The sequence below is a fragment of the Oncorhynchus masou genome, chromosome 31 (genome assembly GCF_036934945.1).
Source record: "Oncorhynchus masou masou isolate Uvic2021 chromosome 31, UVic_Omas_1.1, whole genome shotgun sequence".
Taxonomy (NCBI): domain Eukaryota; kingdom Metazoa; phylum Chordata; class Actinopteri; order Salmoniformes; family Salmonidae; genus Oncorhynchus; species Oncorhynchus masou.
Window position 1 is genome coordinate 1,817,432 of NC_088242.1, and position 18,160 is coordinate 1,835,591.

Consider the following 18,160-nt stretch of genomic DNA (forward strand, 5'->3'; position numbering starts at 1 on the left):
CCAGGACAGCATGTTGTCTTCTCTTCAGTCTGTTAACCAGGACAGCATGTTGTCTTCTCTTCAGTCTGTTAACCAGGACAGCATGTTGTCTTCTCTTCAGTCTGTTAACCAGGACAGGATGTTCTATTCTCTTCTAAGTCTGTTAACCAGGACAGCATGTTGTCTTCTCTTCAGTCTGTTAACCAGGACAGCATGTTGTCTTCTCTTCAGTCTGTTAACCAGGACAGCATGTTGTCTTCTCTTCAGTCTGTTAACCAGGACAGCATGTTCTATTCTCTTCTCAGTCTGTTAACCAGGACAGCATGTTGTCTTCTCTTCAGTCTGTTAACCAGGACAGCATGTTGTCTTCTCTCTTCAGTCTGTTAACCAGGACAGCATGTTGTCTTCTCTTCTCAGTCTGTTAACAAAGACAACATGTTGTCTTCTCTTCTCAGTCTGTTAACCAGGACAGCATGTTGTCTTCTCTTCAGTCTGTTAACCAGGACAGCATGTTGTCTTCTCTTCAGTCTGTTAACCATGACAGCATGTTGTCTTCTCTTCAGTCTGTTAACCAGGACAGCATGTTGTCTTCTCTTCAGTCTGTTAACCAGGACAGCATGTTGTCTTCTCTTCAGTCTGTTAACCATGACAGCATGTTGTCTTCTCTTCAGTCTGTTAACCAGGACAGCATGTTGTCTTCTCTTCTCAGTCTGTTAACCAGGACAGCATGTTGTCTTCTCTTCAGTCTGTTTACCATGACAGCATGTTGTCTTCTCTTCTCAGTCTGTTAACCAGGACAGCATGTTGTCTTCTCTTCAGTCTGTTAACAATGACAGCATGTTGTGTTCTCTTCAGTCTATTAACCAGGACAGCATGTTGTCTTCTCTTCTCATTCTGTTAACCAGGACAGCATGTTGTCTTCTCTTCAGTCTGTTAACCAGGACAGCATGTTGTCTTCTCTTCAGTCTTAACCAGGACAGCATGCTGTCTTCTCTTCTCAGTCTGTTAACAATGACAACATGTTGTCTTCTCTTCTCAGTCTGTTAACCAGGACAGCATGTTGTCTTCTCTTCAGTCTGTTAACCATGACAGCATGTTGTCTTCTCTTCAGTCTGTTAACCAGGACAGCATGTTGTCTTCTCTTCTCAGTCTGTTAACCAGGACAGCATGTTGTCTTCTCTTCAGTCTGTTAACAATGACAGCATGTTGTCTTCTCTTCAGTCTGTTAACCAGGACAGCATGTTGTCTTCTCTCCTCAGTCTGTTAACAATGACAGCATGTTGTCTTCTCTTCAGTCTGTTAACAATGACAGCATGTTGTCTTCTCTTCTCAGTCTGTTAACCAGGACAGCATGTTGTCTTCTCTTCAGTCTGTTAACAATGACAGCATGTTGTGTTCTCTTCAGTCTATTAACCAGGACAGCATGTTGTCTTCTCTTCTCATTCTGTTAACCAGGACAGCATGTTGTCTTCTCTTCAGTCTGTTAACCAGGACAGCATGTTGTCTTCTCTTCAGTCTTAACCAGGACAGCATGTTGTCTTCTCTTCTCAGTCTGTTAACAATGACAACATGTTGTCTTCTCTTCTCAGTCTGTTAACCAGGACAGCATGTTGTCTTCTCTTCAGTCTGTTAACCAGGACAGCATGTTGTCTTCTCTTCAGTCTGTTAACCAGGACAGCATGTTGTCTTCTCTTCAGTCTGTTAACCAGGACAGCATGTTGTCTTCTCTTCTCAGTCTGTTAACCAGGACAGCATGTTGTCTTCTCTTCAGTCTGTTAACCAGGACAGCATGTTGTCTTCTCTCCTCAGTCTGTTAACAATGACAGCATGTTGTCTTCTCTCCTCAGTCTGTTAACAATGACAGCATGTTGTCTTCTCTTCAGTCTGTTAACAATGACAGCATGTTGTCTTCTCTTCAGTCTGTTAACCAGGACAGCATGTTGTCTTCTCTTCAGTCTGTTAACCAGGACAGCATGTTGTCTTCTCTTCAGTCTGTTAACAATGACAGCATGTTGTCTTCTCTTCAGTCTGTTAACCAGGACAGCATGTTGTCTTCTCTTCAGTCTGTTAACCAGGACAGCATGTTGTCTTCTCTTCTCAGTTTGTTAACCAGGACAGCATGTTGTCTTCTCTTCTCAGTCTGTTAACAATGACAGCATGTTGTCTTCTCTTCAGTCTGTTAACAATGACAGCATGTTGTCTTCTCTTCAGTCTGTTAACCAGGACAGCATGTTGTCTTCTCTTCTCAGTCTGTTAACCAGGACAGCATGTTGTCTTCTCTTCTCAGTCTGTTAACAATGACAGCATGTTGTCTTCTCTTCAGTCTGTTAACCAGGACAGCATGTTGTCTTCTCTTCAGTCTGTTAACAATGACAGCATGTTGTCTTCTCTTCAGTCTGTTAACCAGGACAACATGTTGTCTTCTCTTCAGTCTGTTAACCATGACAGCATGTTGTCTTCTCTTCAGTCTTAACCAGGACAGCATGTTGTCTTCTCTTCTCAGTCTGTTAACAATGACAACATGTTGTCTTCTCTTCTCAGTCTGTTAACCAGGACAGCATGTTGTCTTCTCTTCTCAATCTGTTAACCAGGACAGCATGTTGTCTTCTCTTCAGTCTGTTAACCAGGACAGCATGTTGTCTTCTCTTCAGTCTGTTAACCAGGACAGCATGTTGTCTTCTCTTCTCAGTCTGTTAAGCAGAACAGCATGTTGTCTTCTCTTCAGTCTGTTAACCAAGACAGCATGTTGTCTTCTCAGTCTGTTAACCAGGACAGCATGTTGTCTTCTCTTCAGTCTTAACCAGGACAGCATGTTGTCTTCTCTTCTCAGTCTGTTAACAATGACAACATGTTGTCTTCTCTTCTCAGTCTGTTAACCAGGACAGCATGTTGTCTTCTCTTCTCAATCTGTTAACCAGGACAGCATGTTGTCTTCTCTTCAGTCTGTTAACCAGGACAGCATGTTGTCTTCTCTTCAGTCTGTTAACCAGGACAGCATGTTGTCTTCTCTTCAGTCTGTTAACCAGGACAGGATGTTCTATTCTCTTCTAAGTCTGTTAACCAGGACAGCATGTTGTCTTCTCTTCAGTCTGTTAACCAGGACAGCATGTTGTCTTCTCTTCAGTCTGTTAACCAGGACAGCATGTTGTCTTCTCTTCAGTCTGTTAACCAGGACAGCATGTTCTATTCTCTTCTCAGTCTGTTAACCAGGACAGCATGTTGTCTTCTCTTCAGTCTGTTAACCAGGACAGCATGTTGTCTTCTCTCTTCAGTCTGTTAACCAGGACAGCATGTTGTCTTCTCTTCTCAGTCTGTTAACAATGACAACATGTTGTCTTCTCTTCTCAGTCTGTTAACCAGGACAGCATGTTGTCTTCTCTTCAGTCTGTTAACCAGGACAGCATGTTGTCTTCTCTTCAGTCTGTTAACCATGACAGCATGTTGTCTTCTCTTCAGTCTGTTAACCAGGACAGCATGTTGTCTTCTCTTCAGTCTGTTAACCAGGACAGCATGTTGTCTTCTCTTCAGTCTGTTAACCATGACAGCATGTTGTCTTCTCTTCAGTCTGTTAACCAGGACAGCATGTTGTCTTCTCTTCTCAGTCTGTTAACCAGGACAGCATGTTGTCTTCTCTTCAGTCTGTTTACCATGACAGCATGTTGTCTTCTCTTCTCAGTCTGTTAACCAGGACAGCATGTTGTCTTCTCTTCAGTCTGTTAACAATGACAGCATGTTGTGTTCTCTTCAGTCTATTAACCAGGACAGCATGTTGTCTTCTCTTCTCATTCTGTTAACCAGGACAGCATGTTGTCTTCTCTTCAGTCTGTTAACCAGGACAGCATGTTGTCTTCTCTTCAGTCTTAACCAGGACAGCATGCTGTCTTCTCTTCTCAGTCTGTTAACAATGACAACATGTTGTCTTCTCTTCTCAGTCTGTTAACCAGGACAGCATGTTGTCTTCTCTTCAGTCTGTTAACCATGACAGCATGTTGTCTTCTCTTCAGTCTGTTAACCAGGACAGCATGTTGTCTTCTCTTCTCAGTCTGTTAACCAGGACAGCATGTTGTCTTCTCTTCAGTCTGTTAACAATGACAGCATGTTGTCTTCTCTTCAGTCTGTTAACCAGGACAGCATGTTGTCTTCTCTCCTCAGTCTGTTAACAATGACAGCATGTTGTCTTCTCTTCAGTCTGTTAACAATGACAGCATGTTGTGTTCTCTTCAGTCTATTAACCAGGACAGCATGTTGTCTTCTCTTCTCATTCTGTTAACCAGGACAGCATGTTGTCTTCTCTTCAGTCTGTTAACCAGGACAGCATGTTGTCTTCTCTTCAGTCTTAACCAGGACAGCATGTTGTCTTCTCTTCTCAGTCTGTTAACAATGACAACATGTTGTCTTCTCTTCTCAGTCTGTTAACCAGGACAGCATGTTGTCTTCTCTTCAGTCTGTTAACCAGGACAGCATGTTGTCTTCTCTTCAGTCTGTTAACCAGGACAGCATGTTGTCTTCTCTTCAGTCTGTTAACCAGGACAGCATGTTGTCTTCTCTTCTCAGTCTGTTAACCAGGACAGCATGTTGTCTTCTCTTCAGTCTGTTAACCAGGACAGCATGTTGTCTTCTCTCCTCAGTCTGTTAACAATGACAGCATGTTGTCTTCTCTCCTCAGTCTGTTAACAATGACAGCATGTTGTCTTCTCTTCAGTCTGTTAACAATGACAGCATGTTGTCTTCTCTTCAGTCTGTTAACCAGGACAGCATGTTGTCTTCTCTTCAGTCTGTTAACCAGGACAGCATGTTGTCTTCTCTTCAGTCTGTTAACAATGAGAGCATGTTGTCTTCTCTTCAGTCTGTTAACCAGGACAGCATGTTGTCTTCTCTTCAGTCTGTTAACCAGGACAGCATGTTGTCTTCTCTTCTCAGTTTGTTAACCAGGACAGCATGTTGTCTTCTCTTCTCAGTCTGTTAACAATGACAGCATGTTGTCTTCTCTTCAGTCTGTTAACAATGACAGCATGTTGTCTTCTCTTCAGTCTGTTAACCAGGACAGCATGTTGTCTTCTCTTCTCAGTCTGTTAACCAGGACAGCATGTTGTCTTCTCTTCTCAGTCTGTTAACAATGACAGCATGTTGTCTTCTCTTCAGTCTGTTAACCAGGACAGCATGTTGTCTTCTCTTCAGTCTGTTAACAATGACAGCATGTTGTCTTCTCTTCAGTCTGTTAACCAGGACAACATGTTGTCTTCTCTTCAGTCTGTTAACCATGACAGCATGTTGTCTTCTCTTCAGTCTTAACCAGGACAGCATGTTGTCTTCTCTTCTCAGTCTGTTAACAATGACAACATGTTGTCTTCTCTTCTCAGTCTGTTAACCAGGACAGCATGTTGTCTTCTCTTCTCAATCTGTTAACCAGGACAGCATGTTGTCTTCTTTCAGTCTGTTAACCAGGACAGCATGTTGTCTTCTCTTCAGTCTGTTAACCAGGACAGCATGTTGTCTTCTCTTCAGTCTGTTAACCAGGACAGCATGTTCTATTCTCTTCTCAGTCTGTTAACCAGGACAGCATGTTGTCTTCTCTTCAGTCTTAACCAGGACAGCATGTTGTCTTCTCTTCTCAGTCTGTTAACAATGACAACATGTTGTCTTCTCTTCAGTCTGTTAACCCGGACAGCATGTTCTATTCTCTTCTCAGTCTGTTAACCAGGACAGCATGTTGTCTTCTCTTCTCAGTCTGTTAACCATGGCAGCATGTTGTCTTCTCTTCAGTCTGTTAACCCGGACAGCATGTTGTCTTCTCTTCAGTCTGTTAACCAGGACAGCATGTTGTCTTCTCTTCAGTCTGTTAACCAGGACAGCATGTTGTCTTCTCTTCAGTCTGTTAACCATGGCAGCATGTTGTCTTCTCAGTCTGTTAACCAGGACAGCATGTTGTCTTCTCTTCAGTCTGTTAACCAGGACAGCATGTTCTATTCTCTTCTCAGTCTGTTAACCAGGACAGCATGTTGTCTTCTCTTCTCAATCTGTTAACCAGGACAGCATGTTGTCTTCTCTTCAGTCTGTTAACCCGGACAGCATGTTGTCTTCTCTTCAGTCTGTTAACCCGGACAGCATGTTGTCTTCTCTTCAGTCTGTTAACCAGGACAGCATGTTGTCTTCTCTTCAGTCTGTTAACCAGGACAGCATGTTGTCTTCTCTTCAGTCTGTTAACCAGGACAGCATGTTGTCTTCTCTTCAGTCTGTTAACCATGACAGCATGTTGTCTTCTCAGTCTGTTAACCAGGACAGCATGTTGTCTTCTCTTCTCAGTCTGTTAACAATGACAGCATGTTGTCTTCTCTTCTCAGTCTGTTAACTTGATGCCCCTACCACTCATGTTATGTAACTACCAAGTAAAGAAGGGAGATAACGTCCTCAACTTTTATCCTCTACATCAGGGCTCCCCAACCCTGTTCCTGGAGAGGTACCCTCCTGTAGGTTTATATCAGGGCTCTCCAACCCTGTTCCTGGAGAGGTATCATCCTGTAGGTTTATATCAGGGCTCTCCAACCCTGTTCCTGGAGAGGTACCCTCCTGTAGGTTTATATCAGGGCTCTCCAACCCTGTTCCTGGAGAGGTACCCTCCTGTAGGTTTATATCAGGGCTCTCCAACCCTGTTCCTGGAGAGGTACCCTCCTGTAGGTTTATATCAGGGCTCTCCAACCCTGTTCCTGGAGAGGTACCCTCCTGTAGGTTTATATCAGGGCTCTCCAACCCTGTTCCTGGAGAGGTACCCTCCTGTAGGTTTATATCAGGGCTCTCCAACCCTGTTCCTGGAGAAGTACCCTCCTGTAGGTTTATATCAGGGCTCTCCAACCCTGTTCCTGGAGAGGTACCCTCCTGTAGGTTTATATCAGGGCTCTCCAACCCTGTTCCTGGAGAAGTACCCTCCTGTAGGTTTATATCAGGGCTCTCCAACCCTGTTCCTGGAGAGATACCCTCCTGTAGGTTTATATCAGGGCTCTCCAACCCTGTTCCTGGAGAGATACCCTCCTGTAGGTTTACATCAGGGCTCTCCAACCCTGTTCCTGGAGAGATACCCTCCTGTAGGTTAACTCCAACCCTCTTCCTGGAGAGAGACCCTCGTGGTTGCACAAGACGACCTTGTGTCTCCTGGGCAGGATCTACGGGCCCAACGTGGTACCACAAGACCTGGCAGAGCCCGTTGGCATGGTGATGAGCTTCTTCCAGACCTTAGGACTGGCTGTGGGCTCAGCTTTTCTCTGTGCTGACAGTACACTATCTAAAGAGACGGGTGGAACTTGGAGACTGGCTATGGGCTCGGCCACTACGGCATGTAATAAACTGACTTGACTGAAGACAGGATTTGAGACAGTGAGGACGAGAACAAGTCCAGTTCAATTTCATCCCCCCCATGAAAAGATTGAACAAATATTATGGCTCGAACTCAAATATGCTGGTTGATAAAATACCTGTATTGATGGGAAAGATGTTTGAAAATGGTATTTTGTTCTTAAATGATATTAGAAATTGTAATAGCAGAGTTGTCTTTCATTGACTTACCAGATTTGTATGGGAAGGTCTGCTCAATACAAGAGTACAACCAATTGATTACCCCAAAAATGGGGGAGGGTGGCAGCGGGAGGAGGTAGGGAACTGGTCTGTCTGCCCAATATAAAGGATCAATACTGGAGGAGGTATAAAAATGTCATCAATAGGAAAGTATACCAGTTTCATTTGAGGACCAGGATGTTGACAACTGTGCCATACAGATTGCAAAATAGTTTGGAAGAGATTCTTGATGTACCGATTCCACGGTACAGGGTGTATGAGTTGATATATAAAGCCATGCAAGATTCAAGACTTTGTGCTTTTCAGCTAAAATTATATGGAATTCTTGCCACCAACAAAATGTTAAATATTGGGGCATAAAATCATCAAAGCTCTGCAGATTTTGGTTGTGAGGATCAACATACCATGTATTTAGGTATTGCCCTCAGGTAGCCCGTTTCTGGTCTCAGGTTCAGGAATGACTGAAAATGCAGAACATTAAACTAAGTGACCCTAGAAATAGTACTGTTAGGAGATCTGGAGAGACCGGGTCAGTCAATTACTAATATACTAATACTCTTAGTAAAAGTATTGATCTGGAGAGACCGGGTCAGTCAGTTACTACTATACTAATACTCTTAGTAAAAGTATTGATCTGGAGAGACCGGGTCAGTCAATTACTAATATACTAATACTCTTAGTAAAAGTATTGATCTGGAGAGACCGGGTCAGTCAATTACTAATATACTAATACTCTTAGTAAAAGTATTGATCTGGAGAGACCGGGTCAGTCAGTTACTAATATACTAATACTCTTAGTAAAAGTATTGATCTGGAGAGACCGGGTCAGTCAGTTACTAATATACTAATACTCTTAGTAAAAGTATTGATCTGGAGAGACCGGGTCAGTCAATTACTAATATACTAATACTCTTAGTAAAAGTATTGATCTGGAGAGACCGGTCAGTTAATTACTAATATACTAATACTCTTAGTAAAAGTATTGATCTGGAGAGACCGGGTCAGTCAGTTACTAATATACTAATACTCTTAGTAAAAGTATTGATCTGGAGAGACCGGGTCAGTCAGTTACTAATATACTAATACTCTTAGTAAAAGTATTGATCTGGAGAGACCGGGTCAGTTAATTACTAATATACTAATACTCTTAGTAAAAGTATTGATCTGGAGAGACCGGGTCAGTCAATTACTAATATACTAATACTCTTAGTAAAAGTATTGATCTGGAGAGACCGGGTCAGTCAATTACTAATATACTAATACTCTTAGTAAAAGTATTGATCTGGAGAGACCGGGTCAGTCAGTTACTAATATACTAATACTCTTAGTAAAAGTATTGATCTGGAGAGACCGGGTCAGTCAATTACTAATATACTAATACTCTTAGTAAAAGTATTGATCTGGAGAGACCGGGTCAGTTAATTACTAATATACTAATACTCTTAGTAAAAGTATTGATCTGGAGAGACCGGGTCAGTTAATTACTAATATACTAATACTCTTAATAAAAGTATTGATCTGGAGAGACCGGGTCAGTCAATTACTAATATACTAATACTCTTAGTAAAAGTATTGATCTGGAGAGACCGGGTCAGTCAGTTACTAATATACTAATACTCTTAGTAAAAGTATTGATCTGGAGAGACCGGGTCAGTCAGTTACTAATATACTAATACTCTTAATAAAAGTATTGATCTGGAGAGACCGGGTCAGTCAATTACTAATATACTAATACTCTTAGTAAAAGTATTGATCTGGAGAGACCGGGTCAGTTAATTACTAATATACTAATACTCTTAGTAAAAGTATTGATCTGGAGAGACCGGGTCAGTTAATTACAAATATACTAATACTCTTAGTAAAAGTATTGATCTGGAGAGACCGGGTCAGTTAATTACTAATATACTAATACTCTTAGTAAAAGTATTGATCTGGAGAGACCGGGTCAGTTAATTACCAATGACAGCATGTTGTCTTCTCTTCAGTCTGTTAACCAGGACAGCATGTTGTCTTCTCTCTTCAGTCTGTTAACCAGGACAGCATGTTGTCTTCTCTTCTCAATCTGTTAACCAGGACAGCATGTTGTCTTCTCTTCAGTCTGTTAACCATGGCAGCATGTTGTCTTCTCTTCAATCTGTTAACCAGGACAGCATGTTGTCTTCTCTTCAGTCTGTTAACCAGGACAGCATGTTGTCTTCTCTTCTCAGTCTGTTAACCAGGACAGCATGTTGTCTTCTCTTCAATCTGTTAACCAGGACAGCATGTTGTCTTCTCTTCAGTCTGTTAACCAGGACAGCATGTTGTCTTCTCAGTCTGTTAACCAGGACAGCATGTTGTCTTCTCTGTCTGTTAACCAGGACAGCATGTTGTCTTCTCTGTCTGTTAACCAGGACAGCATGTTGTCTTCTCTTCTCTGTCTGTTAACCAGGACAGCATGTTGTCTTCTCTGTCTGTTAACCAGGACAGCATGTTGTCTTCTCTTCTCAGTCTGTTAACCAGGACAGCATGTTGTCTTCTCTTCAGTCTGTTAACCAGGACAGCATGTTGTCTTCTCTTCAGTCTGTTAACCAGGACAGCATGTTGTCTTCTCTTCTCAGTCTGTTAACCAGGACAGCATGTTGTCTTCTCTTCTCAGTCTGTTAACCAGGACAGCATGTTGTCTTCTCTTCAGTCTGTTAACCAGGACAGCATGTTGTCTTCTCTGTCTGTTAACCAGGACAGCTAGTTGTCTTCTCTTCTTAGTCTGTTAACCAGGACAGCATGTTGTCTTCTCTTCAGTCTGTTAACCAGGACAGCATGTTGTCTTCTCTTTAGTCTGTTAACCAGGACAGCATGTTGTCTTCTGTCTGTTAACCTGCCGCCCCTACCGCTCATGTTATGTAACTACCAAGTAAAGAAGGGAGATAACGTCCTCAACTTTTATCCTCTACATCAGGGCTCCCCAACCCTGTTCCTGGAGAGGTACCCCCCTGTAGGTTTATATCTGGGCTCTCCAACCCTGTTCCTGGAGAGATACCCTCCTGTAGGTTTACATCAGGGCTCTCCAACCCTGTTCCTGGAGAGGTACCCTCCTGTAGGTTTATATCAGGGCTCTCCAACCCTGTTCCTGGAGAGGTACCCCCCTGTAGGTTTATATCTGGGCTCTCCAACCCTGTTCCTGGAGAGATACCCTCCTGTAGGTTTACATCAGGGCTCTCCAACCCTGTTCCTGGAGAGGTACCCTCCTGTAGGTTTATATCAGGGCTCTCCAACCCTGTTCCTGGAGAGGTACCCTCCTGTAGGTTTATATCAGGGCTCTCCAACCCTGTTCCTGGAGAGGTACCCTCCTGTAGGTTTATATCAGGGCTCTCCAACCCTGTTCCTGGAGAGGTACCCTCCTGTAGGTTTATATCAGGGCTCTCCAACCCTGTTCCTGGAGAGGTACCCTCCTGTAGGTTTATATCAGGGCTCTCCAACCCTGTTCCTGGAGAGGTACCCTCCTGTAGGTTTATATCAGGGCTCTCCAACCCTGTTCCTGGAGAGATACCCTCCTGTAGGTTTATATCAGGGCTCTCCAACCCTGTTCCTGGAGAGGTACCCTCCTGTAGGTTTATATCAGGGCTCTCCAACCCTGTTCCTGGAGAGATACCCTCCTGTAGGTTAACTCCAACCCTGTTCCTGGAGAGAGACCCTCGTGGTTCCACAAGATGACCTCGTGTCTCCGGGGTAGGATCTATGGGCCCAACGTGGTACCACAAGACCTGGCAGAGCCCGTTGGCATGGTGATGAGCTTCTTCCAGACCTTAGGACTGGCTGTGGGCTCAGCTTTTCTCTGTGCTGACAGTACACTATCTTAAGAGACGGGTGGAACTTGGAGACTGGCTGTGGGCTCGGCCACTACGGCATGTAATAAACTGACTTGACTGAAGACAGGATTTGAGACAGTGAGGACGAGAACAAGTCCAGTTCAATTTCATCCCCCCCATGAAAAGATTGAACAAATATTATGGCTCGAACTCAAATATGCTGGTTGATAAAATACCTGTATTGATGGGAAAGATGTTTGAAAATGGTATTTTGTTCTTAAATGATATTAGAAATTGTAATAGCAGAGTTGTCTTTCATTGACTTACCAGATTTGTATGGGAAGGTCTGCTCAATACAAGAGTACAACCAATTGATTACCCCAAAAATGGGGGAGGGTGGCAGCGGGAGGAGGTAGGGAACTGGTCTGTCTGCCCAATATATAGGATCAATACTGGAGGAGGTATAAAAATGTCATCAATAGGAAAGTATACCAGTTTCATTTGAGGTCCAGGATGTTGACAACTGTGCCATACAGATTGCAAAATAGTTTGGAAGAGATTCTTGATGTACCGATTCCACGGTACAGGGTGTATGAGTTGATATATAAAGCCATGCAAGATTCAAGACTTTGTGCTTTTCAGCTAAAATTATATGGAATTCTTGCCACCAACAAAATGTTAAATATTGGGGCATAAAATCATCAAAGCTCTGCAGATTTTGGTTGTGAGGATCAACATACCATGTATTTAGGTATTGCCCTCAGGTAGCCCGTTTCTGGTCTCAGGTTCAGGAATGACTGAAAATGCAGAACATTAAACTAAGTGACCCTAGAAATAGTACTGTTAGGAGATCTGGAGAGACCGGGTCAGTCAATTACTAATATACTAATACTCTTAGTAAAAGTATTGATCTGGAGAGACCGGGTCAGTCAGTTACTACTATACTAATACTCTTAGTAAAAGTATTGATCTGGAGAGACCGGGTCAGTCAATTACTAATATACTAATACTCTTAGTAAAAGTATTGATCTGGAGAGACCGGGTCAGTCAGTTACTAATATACTAATACTCTTAGTAAAAGTATTGATCTGGAGAGACCGGGTCAGTCAATTACTAATATACTAATACTCTTAGTAAAAGTATTGATCTGGAGAGACCGGTCAGTCAGTTACTACTATACTAATACTCTTAGTAAAAGTATTGATCTGGAGAGACCGGGTCAGTCAGTTACTAATATACTAATACTCTTAGTAGAAGTATTGATCTGGAGAGACCGGGTCAGTCAGTTACTAATATACTAATACTCTTAGTAAAAGTATTGATCTGGAGAGACCGGGTCAGTCAATTACTAATATACTAATACTCTTAGTAAAAGTATTGATCTGGAGAGACCGGGTCAGTTAATTACTAATATACTAATACTCTTAGTAAAAGTATTGATCTGGAGAGACCGGGTCAGTTAATTACTAATATACTATTACTCTTAGTAAAAGTATTGATCTGGAGAGACCGGGTCAGTTAATTACTAATACACTAATACTCTTAGTAGAAGTATTGATCTGGAGAGACCGGGTCAGTCAATTACTAATATACTAATACTCTTAGTAAAAGTATTGATCTGGAGAGACCGGGTCAGTTAATTACTAATATACTAATACTCTTAGTAAAAGTATTGATCTGGAGAGACCGGGTCAGTTAATTACTAATATACTAATACTCTTAGTAAAAGTATTGATCTGGAGAGACCGGGTCAGTCAGTTACTACTATACTAATACTCTTAGTAAAAGTATTGATCTGGAGAGACCGGGTCAGTCAGTTACTAATATACTAATACTCTTAGTAAAAGTATTGATCTGGAGAGACCGGGTCAGTCAGTTACTAATATACTAATACTCTTAGTAAAAGTATTGATCTGGAGAGACCGGGTCAGTCAATTACTAATATACTAATACTCTTAGTAAAAGTATTGATCTGGAGAGACCGGGTCAGTTAATTACTAATATACTAATACTCTTAGTAAAAGTATTGATCTGGAGAGACCGGGTCAGTTAATTACTAATATACTATTACTCTTAGTAAAAGTATTGATCTGGAGAGACCGGGTCAGTTAATTACTAATATACTAATACTCTTAGTAAAAGTATTGATCTGGAGAGACCGGGTCAGTTAATTACTAATATACTAATACTCTTAGTAAAAGTATTGATCTGGAGAGACCGGGTCAGTTAATTACTAATACACTAATACTCTTAGTAGAAGTATTGATCTGGAGAGACCGGGTCAGTCAATTACTAATATACTAATACTCTTAGTAAAAGTATTGATCTGGAGAGACCGGGTCAGTTAATTACTAATATACCAATACTCTTAGTAAAAGTATTGATCTGGAGAGACCGGGTCAGTCAATTACTAATATACTAATACTCTTAGTAAAAGTATTGATCTGGAGAGACCGGGTCAGTTAATTACTAATATACCAATACTCTTAGTAAAAGTATTGATCTGGAGAGACCGGGTCAGTTAATTACTAATATACTAATACTCTTAGTAAAAGTATTCATCTGTGGATTCGATCCAATTAGATAGATTGAAATTGTACGTTAAACATCATAGTTGAAATATGTGTTGCGTAGAAACACGAAGTGGGTGGCCAGCAGAGATAGATGGGAGGGGCTGAGGGAAGCTGAGGGTTGGGATGTGATATTGGAGACAGGTGGGAGGGGCTGAGGGACGCTGAGGTTTGGGATGTGATATTGGAGACAGGTGGGAGGGGCTGAGGGAAGCTGAGGTTTGGGATGTGATATTGGAGACAAGTGGGAGGGGCTGAGGGGAGCTGAGTGTTGGGATGGGAGGGGCTGAGGGAAGCTGAGGGTTGGGATGGGAGGGGCTGAGGGAAGCTGAGGGTTGGGATGGACTGAGGGAAGCTGAGGTTTGGGATGTGATATTGGAGACAGGTGGGAGGGGCTGAGGGACGCTGAGGCTTGGGATGGGAGGGGCTGAGGGAAGCTGAGGGTTGGGATGGACTGAGGGACGCTGAGGTTTGGGATGTGATATTGGAGACAGGTGGGAGGGGCTGAGGGACGCTGAGGGTTGGGATGTGATATTGGAGACAGGTGGGAGGGGCTGAGGGACGCTGAGGTTTGGGATGTGATATTGGAGACAGGTGGGAGGGGCTGAGGGAAGCTGAGGTTTGGGATGTGATATTGGAGACAAGTGGGAGGGGCTGAGGGGAGCTGAGTGTTGGGATGTGGAATTGGAGACAAGTGGGAGGGGCTGAGGGGAGCTGAGGGTTGGGATGTGGAATTGGAGACAGGTGGGAGGGGCTGAGGGGAGCTGAGTGTTGGGATGTGGAATTGGAGACAAGTGGGAGGGGCTGAGGGGAGCTGAGGGTTGGGATGTGGAATTGGAGACAAGTGGGAGGGGCTGAGGGACGCTGAGGGTTGGGATGTGGAATTGGAGACAAGTGGGAGGGGCTGAGGGAAGCTGAGGGTTGGGATGGGAGGGGCTGAGGGAAGCTGAGGGTTGGGATGGGATATTGGAGACAGGTGGGAGGGGCTGAGGAAGCTGAGGGTTGGGATGGGATATTGGAGACAGGTGGGAGGGGCTGAGGGAAGCTGAGGGTTGGGATGTGATATTGGAGACAGGTGGGAGGGGCTGAGGGACGCTGAGGGTTGGGATGGGAGGGGCTGAGGGAAGCTGAGGGTTGGGATGTGATATTGGAGACAGGTGGGAGGGGCTGAGGGAAGCTGAGGGTTGGGATGGGAGGGGCTGAGGGAAGCTGAGGGTTGGGATGGGGAGGGGCTGAGGACGCTGAGGGTTGGGATGTGATATTGGAGACAGGTGGGAGGGGCTGAGGGAAGCTGAGTGTTGGGATGGGAGGGGCTGAGGGAAGCTGAGGGTTGGGATGTGGAACTGGAGACAGGTGGGAGGGGCTGAGGGACGCTGAGGGTTGGGATGGGAGGGGCTGAGGGAAGCTGAGGGTTGGGATGTGGAACTGGAGACAGGTGGGAGGGGCTGAGGGACGCTGAGGGTTGGGATGGACTGAGGGACGCTGAGGTTTGGGATGTGGAATTGGAGACAAGTGGGAGGGGCTGAGGGGAGCTGAGGTTTGGGATGTGGAATTGGAGACAAGTGGGAGGGACTGAGGGACGCTGAGGGTTGGGATGTGATATTGGAGACAGGTGGGAGGGGCTGAGGGACGCTGAGGGTTGGGATGTGGAATTGGAGACAAGTGAGAGTGAGAGTGACCCCCAATTTGTAAGTCGCTCTGGATAAGAGGATAAGAGGATAAGAGCGTCTGCTAAATGACTTAAATGTAAATGTAATGAGTTGCTGGGTGGGAGATTGACCATCATTCTAACAATCTCAGTTCTTACGAAATAGGAAACCAAAACAGGGAAGGACTGCCTGAGCTTGACCAATAAGAAAAACAGATTAGTGTGAAATGTTTCAACAATGAATACCACACATTAGATAACCAAGTGGATTTGGGATCATTTTATTTCAGTTAAAATTGACCGATCGATCAGTTTCAGACTGAACAGCGAGGCCGTCAGCCAGTGATTATTGGTCACAACAAGCTCTCCATCATTACATTAGAAACATTGATTAGCATAAACAGGGTGAGGTCAGTCAGCACATTGGTTGGCTGAGTGGGACACTGCAAAACAGGCTTGACCGAGGGGGGGGGGGGGGGGGGGGGGGGGCACACGAGCATGTTGTTAGAGATGTCTCCATGGCACCTCGTTCCCTTTATAGTGCACTCCTTTTGACCAGGGACCAAGGTGCCGTTAGGGACACAGGGCAGGGAGTCACATTTTAGAATAGACCACACCCCTTGGTGCTACAGTGGGCCACCCACGGCAATGGACGAGCCAACAAAAATGTACACTGGTCGCAACTTTTTTTTAAAACTGCCACCTTACTCCCTATATCAAATGCACTACTTTAGGGACAAAGGTGCCATTTCAGAACCACCCAATTTAATAATAAAACTATTCTACACAAGTCAACAGTTTCTACAAACTAGAGATCTCAATTTGCTTTAAGGAGACGAGACTTCGTTAAACAGAAAACATCCCAGAAAAGGTCAGATATATACCGTCCCTGCAAGGGATGGTGGTAGGGCAACGAGTCGGCGAGGGCAACAGGACCCACGAAGACTCAACTGGAAGTATCCAAGCACTCTTTCACACAGACACAGCAGAGACTGTCTGCTTCACATACTTGAAACGGGCCAGTTTCTTGAACTTAGGAAGCAATCCGTGCGTTTCAGTCCAGGACAAGGCTTAAACATGTGACAATCTAATGAGAGCTTTACACAAACCCAGGAATAGTAAAATAATCAGTACAGTATCGGTTTGTCCCTGTAACTAAACAGTCAAGTAGGTAGATTCCCTCTCGAAGCCCCAAACCCACCTCTTCCCCCACATTAACTGAAAAGGTGTACACTCCCTCCTCTCAAACCTACCTGGTAAATTCATTTAGACAAGAGCAAAAAAAAAAACATTAAATTCCACATGTTTACAGAAAAAAAAAAGTTGTATTTATTGATTTAAAACTCAAGCAGCGCTAGTGTTTCTCCTTAATTTCCTAAAGGGTCAGAACGTTTAGGGAGGTCTCCTCCACTCTATTCCCACACGTGACGCCTGCAGTGTGCCACCGCCTGAGAGAGGAAAGACAAGACCAACAGGTTAGAGGCCGCCTACGGAATAGTTCCTCCTGTAGTTTATGCCTCTGCTGTGACAATAAATATATTACACAAGAAAAATAAGATCTGGATGAATTTCCCAGTTAATCATAAATTAATAAAAGTTTCAGATAGACATTTATTGCATTATTATTATTAATTTATTTTTTAAATCACTGATATTTATCAAGGCAACCCTGGAATGAAACATTGATCACTGCTGTTACTAAACTCAAGAAAAAAATTGTAAAAAAATCCAAATAACTTCACAGATCTTTATTGTTAAGGTTAAGCACGGATCTTCATTGTAAAGGGTTTAAACACTGGTTCCCATGCTGGTTCAATGAACCATAAACAATTAATGAACATGCACCTGAGGAATGGTCGTTAAGACACTAACAGCTTACAGACGGTAGGCAAATAAGGTCAGTTATGAAAACGTAGGACACTAAAGAGGCCTTTCTACTGAAAAACACCAAAAGAAAGATGTCCAGGTTCCCTGCTCATCTGTGTGAACGTGCGTTAGGCATGCTGCAAGGAGGCATGACAATAAATTGCAATGTCTACACTGTGAGACACCTAAGACAGCACTACAGGGAGACAGGATGGACAGCTGATCGTCCTCGCAGTGGCAGATCACGTGTAACAGCACCTGCACAGGATCGGTACATCCGAACATCACACCTGCAGAACAAGGATGGCAACAACAACTGCCCGAAATACACCAGGAATGCACAATCCCTCCATCAGTGCTCAGACTGTCCGCAATAGGCTGAGAGAGGCTGGACTGAGGGCTCGTAGGCCTGTTGTAAGGCAGGTCCTCACCAGACATCACCGGCAACAAAGTCGCCTATGGGCACAAACCCACCGTCACTGGCCCAGACAGGACTGGCAAGAAGTGCTCTTCACTGACGAGTCTAGGATTTGTCTCACCGGGGGTGATGGTTGTCGTCGAAGGAATGAGCGTTACACCGAGGCCTGTATTCTGGAGCGAGATCGATTTAGAGGTGGAGGGTCTGTCATGGTCTGGGGCGGTGTGTCACAGCATCATCGGACTGAGCTTGTTGTCTCTGCAGGCAATCTCAATGATGTGTGTTACAGGGAAGACATCCTCCTCCCTCCTCCCCTTCCTGTAGACTC

At 43.9% G+C, this 18,160-nt stretch overlaps 1 protein-coding gene across 1 annotated transcript in view; it reads left to right on the plus strand.

Annotated features, from left to right (window-relative positions):
* The window catches only part of LOC135524871 (netrin receptor UNC5B-b-like), a 98,749-nt gene that overhangs the window by 18,955 nt on the left and 61,634 nt on the right, over positions 1–18,160 (plus strand). Inside the window, exon 5 of the mRNA XM_064952726.1 lies at positions 7,134–7,246. Within this exon, the coding sequence (XP_064808798.1) occupies positions 7,134–7,246 (113 nt within the window). The remainder of the gene's footprint in view (positions 1–7,133; positions 7,247–18,160) is intronic.